At 43.5% G+C, this 8705-nt stretch overlaps 1 protein-coding gene across 1 annotated transcript; it reads right to left on the bottom strand.

Annotated features, from left to right (window-relative positions):
* Window positions 1–4297: 4297 nt before the first annotated feature.
* On the bottom strand, window positions 4298–6188 carry PtA15_7A803 (uncharacterized protein; the record flags this gene model as incomplete). The annotated part of the gene is made up of 6 exons (XM_053171448.1): window positions 4298–4600; window positions 4683–4845; window positions 4933–5374; window positions 5485–5573; window positions 5720–5873; window positions 5960–6188. The coding sequence occupies 6 exons, from the start codon at window positions 6186–6188 to the stop codon at window positions 4298–4300; spliced, it is 1380 nt and encodes a 459-aa protein (XP_053022628.1).
* Between the last annotated feature and the right edge of the window lie 2517 nt (window positions 6189–8705).

The following is an 8705-nucleotide window of genomic DNA, read 5'->3' as shown; positions in this document are numbered from 1 at the left end:
GCCTCCGGTAAAAGGTATCAAAAATTTGTTGCCTGCGGGCTTTCCTCTTCCATAGCTATCAAACCCCCTTGAATTCCCACCGAGGCAGTTGAGCCGCCTCTATAACACTTGTTGGAAAGTTTTTGGCTGAGTTCTTCCCATTTCCGTCCTCCTCATATGGTGTTTGCCCCAACACCGTTCATACCACAAAACTCGCGCCATTGCTGAGGACCAGTGCCCCCAGAAACAAGCATGTGGTCCAGTTTTGTACAACAGTCGACTGGAACGGTCTAATTAACTCTCTTGAATGCCAGTACGCATTGCTGCCATCATGTCCGGATTGTGGGGCACCTCTCGAAGGTAGCACTCTCCTTAGGAGAGCCTCAACATGTCAGAGCAATGCGACCAATACATCAAAGTTGGTCATCCAACTGCTCGAATCTCGCTCACAACCTTGAGCAACTTATCCTTCAAAATACTTAATTTCTTCGGAAGGTTGTCTCTCCCTTGGTCAGGAGAGACTGCTTCCCTGGTGAGCACCCTTTCCATTCAGGACAACCTACGCCGCTCGGCACTCGAGCTTAACAAAGTTTTCCTTTGAGAGCCCCGCAGGGTCTCTGATGCGAGGCCGCACTTTGTGCGAAGCGCTTCGCGCCGCGCTCCCCGGCAGGCGAGGGACTTGAGCTAAGTTCGCTTGGCACTTGCCACTCACGCAATTGACCAATTGGCCATGACCCTGATCAAGCCTGATCAAGCCGCCCGTCTAACTCTATTGTAATCTAGGGCCTCATCATCATCACCGACTGCATGCGTCTTAAGATTTAATACGATCAGGAATGTCTTCCCTTACCCGTGCCTTTGTCAATCAAAATCGTCAAGATGCCTGAGAAGGGCGGCGCGGGTGCAGTCGCCTCTCAAGGTTTCTATTGGGGAGCGTACGCGGCCAAAATCCGAGCAGTTGGTGCATATCTTCCCAAACAATCTAGCCCTTTAGTGGTCAGAGTTTGGTAAACGCTTTCGCCGACAACCCATAAGCCAGCTGAAAACTTAGCCGGTACAGACTCAGCTTGTACAAACCGGGTAGAAACTTGTGTAGCGTGGCAAAGAGCCTCCGTCGATGCAACAACCGGACCAAAGCCTTTACTCCCTTTCCTACAAACCACGGTTTATCAAGACCTATGTCAACACTTGTATATACACAAATTGAAGCATCACATTTGATCAGTCAAATGCCAAGAAAAACAGTACTTATTCATGTATCATTGCCAATGAATCTGATGGCAATTCATTCCCCAACAATTAATAAATTCTGTTCTATCTATTCCGGGCTTTTGAGAAAACTTCTGATCTCTGTAAACGACTTCTCCCCTTATTTTAAGTTTTAACAATAGGTCAAAACTAACAGTCTTGATCTTGGCCCCAATGTTTTGTCTGAAGTCAAAAACCATCAACATCCTTCAGCACTTCCAATCAAACAATTGTGAGCTTGGCTGTCTGAAAGAACTTTGTAGCCTTTTTGAGACTCCTTGAACCTGATATCACTGCTTTTGTTGTGTTATTTGATCTAACCTTGCTCTTTGGCTGAAGGAATATAGTGTGGGAAACAAGGGCTGGTCAAGTGTATAAGGATGGTATTTGTTTACTCTGTTTTGAACACGCTCAGAGATCACACGCTCAGAGATCAATATTATCAGCATAATTTCAATTTGTGCCTTGTGATTTGAGCTATTGTAACACCTTTGAATTCCAATCATGAAATTTCTATTCAAGTTCAAAGTTCAGAAGTTGGAGATGGTACTGGCACTACTTCTGGAGTTAGCAGTTAATTTGGTGAAATGATTGCAGAAATAATTTTGGGGGATGAAATATTGGCCTTCTCCAACTACTCTTACAGGCATTCAGTCTTGCACTAAGTTCTTTCTCCTAAATTTCCTCTGTATCTCTTTCTGGTGGCTGTGCCCGTCAAGTCAAGTGTTTTTTTTACCACAGGGTGCCTTTGTCCTTTTGTAATAATATTATATACATTTCTTTTTCAAGAGCAACAAGGAAATTTAGACCATTATTGTCACAATGAAACACCACATGGCATTGAGTTGGTCAATGATTCTATGTATGGAGCTGAATCAAGCTGACCTTTGAAAAAGTCACCCATATCCAGGTCTAAGACTCTTGGATTCTTCCCAAGTAGCTTTACACTCTTTATTTCATGAATGGAGTTGATTTTACCACAAAATGGACGACTTCCATCAATCTGGAAATCCAGATCTGAGCCAACAGATTTCAGTTTTTGCTGAAATCTTGGTCCCCAAAGATCACCAAGATAATCCAGAGTTCCAGATTACAGATTTCCCTGCAAAATCTGAAATTCAGATTTGTTTGAAATGGACAGGAAGTACTTTGATGCAGATATAATGCTTCACAGTGTAGAAAATTGAATGTATATGAATTCAGAGCTCACTAATACCTTAGCTTATTTCAAGTTCATGTTCTGCGGAGAAGCCGCAAGTTCCCTAGTTCTAATGAAATACACTCTTCTAGTTCTTCCTGAATTACAAATAAATAGGTGTTTTAGCATTCAGATTTACCTTTTTCCATGGCCCTACGCAAGAACTTACTTTTGGTTTGAATTTAAAAACCAAGAAAGAAGGAGCTCCTCTGTGTTTATGCCATTATGGGGAGGGTTCACATTGGCAAAAAATACACTGCTGATTTTGTCTACTCAAGAACCTTTCAGTAAGGTTTATGTGTGGTAAATTGCTTCTAAAGGGGAGCTAGACATGTTGTGGTTGGGGTATGGTCTAGCCCGACTAAGCCTTTTGAGTGGAGGGGGGGAGGGGGGGCACACCCCTGCATCCCACGGGGAATCTCCATAGGAGAGGCTTATGACTTACTTCATAATTCTTGCCTGAGAGGTTGGGCCTTTTTTGGATTTTTTTTCCCTTTTTTCACACTTCAAAAAATAGCCAACCTTTGCTGAAGCCCTGAAGGACCAAGATGGCTGACCATCTTGGCTTCATGTCTGTGCCCTCATAATGAGGATTGGATGCAGGAGCTGGAGTGTCCAAGGCATCTTAACCAGAGCTTGGAGAGCCTGGTTCCTGTATAATTTAATTGAACAACCATACTAATAGCTATTTTCCGTGGCCAGTTCAATACACACAGGTCATACAGCTCAAGGAACCCTGAACTTTGAAGGTTCATGGGACAAGGATCATTGTACTTTGAGGAACATGTGTAGGGGCAAAAGATAGAGAAGAGTGAGACAAGTCTCATGGTTCAAAGGGAATGCGCAGGGCTTTTCCAGAACAGGGTCAAAATTAGAAAGGCAAAAATCCTCAGCAAAAAACTTGGGAAGATTGTAATCTCTCAGTTCAGTTTGGGGACATTAGTCCCAAGTCCCTCCTTCAGAGGTTGCGCTTCATGCCAGCCCAGGCTGTACCAGGGCCCTCCAAAGTGGGGGATTTGTGTCAAGCCAGGGGCACAGTTGGGTCACTGGTCCAACCTCACGCACAGTTCCACTGCGGACTCCTTGTGGATTTGAATTTCCAAGTGATGGCCACATTGAAATGCTCCCTGGGCATAGTGGAGACCACACCAGGGAAAAAATGTGGGGCCATGTTTGACGTGTCAATAACTTTGAAGCTTCAATGAATCAATTTCCATCTAACTATCTATCTCTAAAAAGGAGTGCCCAGACCAAACTAGTCAAACCCATCACCAAGGGAAAAAAGGAATAAAATGATATGAAGAAAATGACAAAGCAGACTACAAAAGTAAAAAGATGACACAAAGGATTTAAGGATGATGGACCCAAGAGACATTTGCATGAATTTTGTAGACCATGTTACTGAACCACACAGAAAAAGCGAAAACCATAGAAGAATTGACAGAACCAACTTGACAACACAAAAAATTGAAATCACAATTGTTTTTTAATTCTCGAGGTGGGATGAGTGTGATGATAAGCTATGTACCAAAGTCTTTTTACTTATTCTTAAACTCAAACAAGGGAAGGGAAAAGACGGCTACTAAACATATTGTAATGTCGAAAAGAAAAGGAAGGATGGGATGATTAGAAGGAAGAAGGTAAGAGCCGGTTGCAATCCAAGAGCAAAAGAATAAATGGATGAAGGTACAAATACATTATTTATGGGGTTTTTCTTATGCAGACGAAATCAGAAGTGAATGGATGCACATGGAGGTGAAAAACGAGGAAAAGAACCCAACACGGAAAAAAAAAAGGTGAAACCCCCAAAAAATTAGCGTTTTGAAGTTGTTTTGCTTTGTGAGAGAAAAATGTGTTTTTGGGAGAGGTTGGTTATTGAAGGGAAGTGGCTTTTTCAGTCATCAACATCAACCGACGATGAGGATCGATGTTATTGTCAAGCGAATCATCTCGGTCGAGGTCTTCGTTATCGTTATTTGGATGTGAGGCGTGATGATGATGATGATGCTGTTCTTCTTGTGAATCCCGATTAACATCGACATCTTCCTCGTCATCTTCATCGTCCAGTTTCGCATATCTCTTCGAGTCTTCATTTGTGCGGCTGGTTAAGACTATCAAGCCTTGTCTATCTCGTCCATCAGACAGATTTGTTTTCTTCAAGCTCTGTTTATATTTCTAAACAAAACCAATGGCAAAAAAAAAATCAGCATGGAAGTCTCTGTAGTTTCATATATTTAAGGATGGAAGAATTGCTGACAAGTACGTTATACAAGGCGATTCCGAATAAAGTGATTCCTAGACCTGATATGTTCAGCGGGGTCATCACATCGTGGAAAATGATTGTCGACAGGAAAATCGTTCCGACTTCTTTGAATACACCAGCAATCGAAAGAGTAACGACCGAAGTTCGTTGAATCAAACTAGATAGCCATCACAGGAGAAAAAAACAACATAAAAACAAGATTAGAAAGTGTCAAAAACTAACCAAGAGAAAAGAATAAACCTACAAGTACTCGCTAACTGTCATCAGATAGGCCAAGACTCCAGCTGTTGCGATGTAAGTCATAGTCATGAAGCTCTTCGCGAGATCGCCAAAGAATGCCTGCTCGCTCAAGAGGTTATTCCAGCCCTCGAAGATCAACGAGCAGAAGGATAGGGAGAGGCCCATCGTCGGAGCGAGCCAGAAGATCGTGGCGATTGGCGTGTTCATTCCCATCGATTGTTTATCCAATAAGATCTGGGTTAGTGACCATCTCAGCCCTCCCAGACAAGAGGCCGATAAGACTTCGACCATTCCCCAGAAGTCGAACTGGGTCTCTGAGGAGACCATTAGGACCACTCCCGCAGTGATCAGTAGGATTATTCCTGTCAACTTGTACGTCGGTTTTTCTAGCTTGAAGATAAATGCGAATAATAGGACGAATGCTAGTGACGACGACTTGCACATTGCTTGACGATCACGATTTTGTGGATGTTGTTTTGAAAAGATCCAAAGATAGAAGAAAAGATTTAGTATGCCAAGAATCGGATGGTGTAGGGGAAAAAAACGCAAACTCAACTGTAAAAAGATAGCGTGACTGTTTTGAGGCTGGTGTTTGATAATCCTATGTCTAAACCTGAGGCCATTCCACAAGGAAGAGCTTTCTTCCTGTTTGAATAGATATCTCCAAATTTTGATAATAATTTAAACAAGAAAGAGTGAAAAAATGAGCATGGTTTCAATTTCCAGAGAGGGAGTGTGTGTGTTCCTCTGCGCCAAACCAGCTGTTTGCTTGTTTGCTTTTTCTGACTGACATATAATCCTGTGGGGTAGGCCGTGTTCTTGATCTGATGGATGGAAAGAGGGCCAATGTCAAGGCGGCCAGACCGAATTGGATGTACATATGACAGGCAGAGACGAATAGGGGATACTGGAAGTTATAATGATCAGGTGAGAACATCCACTTATCTGTAGACACCCAAGCCACAAAAAGAACGAATCAGCGGAGATCCAAATAGTTAACTTGAATCTGAGGGTAGATGGGAATGGCATACTGTATAGAGAGATGAGGGTTGCGAAGAGGTACCAGGATGCGATGAAGGATGCATTGATGAGGGCATTTTTCCAGAAGGCGGCCTGAGGGGATGATGATAAGCTGAGGTTGTTCCTCGAGAGTGGCTTGCTTGTCGAGCGTTCTAGATCGTGTTCGTCCTCCTCTTGCTGCTGCTGTTGATCGTAGTAGGCTGAGCTGGGGTTGAACTGCTGGTTTTCGGTTGAGTTCATCGTTTCTGGGGAGTGGGTGCTAATTTCTCGTCGGAAGTGGGTTGTCCGCCTCCAAACATCCAGCTCCTTGCCTTCACGCAAAGAGTTTCTGATTATGTAAGCTCACCACCCTCAAACATCCCTCAGACTGCCAGCACAACACAGCCAAGCTGCACATCCCTAGAAAAATTGTATGTTTACAATTGGAACAGGCCAACAAATTCAAGCTGGGGAAACCCTGATTAAAGTGGGTCAGTTCACATCAGGCTAACTGGCAAATTATGTGGCATCCAACAACAACTTCTTGCTCATTGCTATCTTTGCCAACTGTCAATATAACATAATGATGCCCGCAGACAGCAGAGATCTACTATATAGGTATGCACTTTGCAGGGAGGTCATAGTAATAATTGAACGGTTGGGTTGTCCATTAGTCTGCTACCATGATGTATCACCACAGTATGGTGGCATGAGCACTACCAACCAACCACCTAGCTGGCAGCCACAAACATCTGTAGCCTAGTTACTAAAGGCAGAACTCTAGTAGGTGTCTCAGCATAGCTGAGTTCATGAGTTTGACTCTAACCAGACACATCTTCATTTTATAGTCTCTACATGGATCTAGAGGGCATACTTTGGAGTGCCCTTGGTTTATAGCTTGGTGTAGGGTTGAAAATTGGGTGGGTTTGGGCTGCCCAAGGGCTAGCCCACCTCAGCCAACAACTTAATTGGATAGAGAAGGCTGGTTCAAAACCTCATATTTTCCTGTCCGGCCCAAACCTGTTTCCGCAATCACTGACAGCATAATTGGCTGGGTTGAGGTTATCCCAGTTAAACTGGGATGAACTCAGCCAATTTAAAATTGGTTGATCTCAACTGATGAAATATAAATCTAAGGTCCCCCCCCTTGGTTTTATATTTCATTGGATAAGATCAACCCTTTTTAAATTGGTTGAGTGCATCCCAGTTAAACTGGGATGACTTCATCCCAGCCAAATATGCTGGCAGTGAATGAGACGGACATGGGCTGTCCAGCGGCCCCCTGTTGGGCCAAATGGCCAGTGGGCCATTTCAGGCTGCCTGTGGAAAGCCCCCTGGGGGCCCACAGGCAGGTAGAAGAACTCTCAAAAAAAGGTATTTTTGGAGGAGGAGACATGGATTTTTAGAATTCTAAGACATAAATGCAACTAGGGCAACTGCACAAGAAAATTCATGGAAAAGAATGTAAAATAAAGCATTCAAGGAAAAAGAAAAGAAGAGGCTACTTCTTAATCATAAGAGTGCTTTGGTGGCTTTGTTGCCCAGGCAGCTTTGGTAGTCATCCCAGACACACCCCCCAGTGTAAAAGGCTGGTTCTGAGGCCACAGAGGTCACTGGGGCCATCAAGATTACCTTTGCAAGCTTTGAAAGGGTTGGAAAGCAGGAGGCATTGATCTTCCACCAGCTGAGGAGATCAAAATGTTTTTTGCTGGTTATGCCAACATTCCTCTCCTCAAGTTAGAGGTCTAATTTGGCACCCAGTGCGTTGGACTAGCTGCTGTCTGCGGTGCCATTCATTATTGGAGGAAACAAGTGGTATCCTCATTGTTTTTTTGTTTTTGGGCTCAATGGCTTCTGGACATGTGATTCAGAAGTGGCATAGGCAGGAGTGTCATGATATCAGCCTGTCTGCTCTCAGCTGTGTGATCTTGCAATCACCTGTCACTTCTTTCTGTCTTGACTGAGTAATCTCTCCTGTTTCTGTATGTCCAAGTGGCCCTGTCCTGTTTATGTCTGGCCATGTGTCCCTGTCCTGTCCTGTTGTTGATGTCCATTTGTCTAGGCCCCCAATCTTGCAAGGGGGCTCTCTAGTTGTGACCACTTAAGCTCCTCTTTCACATTTGAAATCAATCATTGATTCTGAGCTCAATCCACCAAGACCCAAGAGCACTTGACATCAGCTCCTCGTTCAACCCTCACCCTTCTCCACCTTCTCAACAAATCAGGTTGAGAACTTGACAAGGAGAGTACATTCCAGAAAATCAAGGATAGCCTCCCTGACCTTTCCCAGAAAGTCTTTGACCTCTTCAGAAGTGTGGCTGAACTGAAGGTAGCGGAATTTGTAGCAAGGGTCCAGGACAAGTCCAATAGCGGCTATTTCTTGCATTGACTCCCAGTATTTGAGTAATTTCTCCTTCGTTGGCTTGATTGTTTTGGTGAGGTGGCTGTTTCTGAGATTGGAGGCTTTGGGGAATTGCTTCTCAATCCTCTTCATTGCACAGTAGGGGTGTTTTGTGGTTGATTACTGAGCACCACTGAGTTCTAAAGTTGCTATAAAAAACAAGAAATCATTAGAATAATTACTAAGACCAATTGAATAACATTGAAATAAAAGTAAAAAAACACCTTCATAAAATGGCTCCAAAAATTCTTTCATCACAGCTAGCTTGTCCCAGTCAAGAGAAGAGGGGAAAACCTGAAATTTTTCATTGTCCATAGAAAGCTAGTTTTAGAGGGGATGAAGACTCAATCATGAGATAAGTGGTGTTTCAGCAGGTT

This window comes from Puccinia triticina, chromosome 7A (genome assembly GCF_026914185.1).
Source record: "Puccinia triticina chromosome 7A, complete sequence".
Classification (NCBI taxonomy): Eukaryota; Fungi; Basidiomycota; class Pucciniomycetes; order Pucciniales; family Pucciniaceae; genus Puccinia; species Puccinia triticina.
The sequence above is the reverse complement of the archived record's forward strand: the minus strand, read 5'-3'. Positions and strand labels throughout refer to the sequence as shown.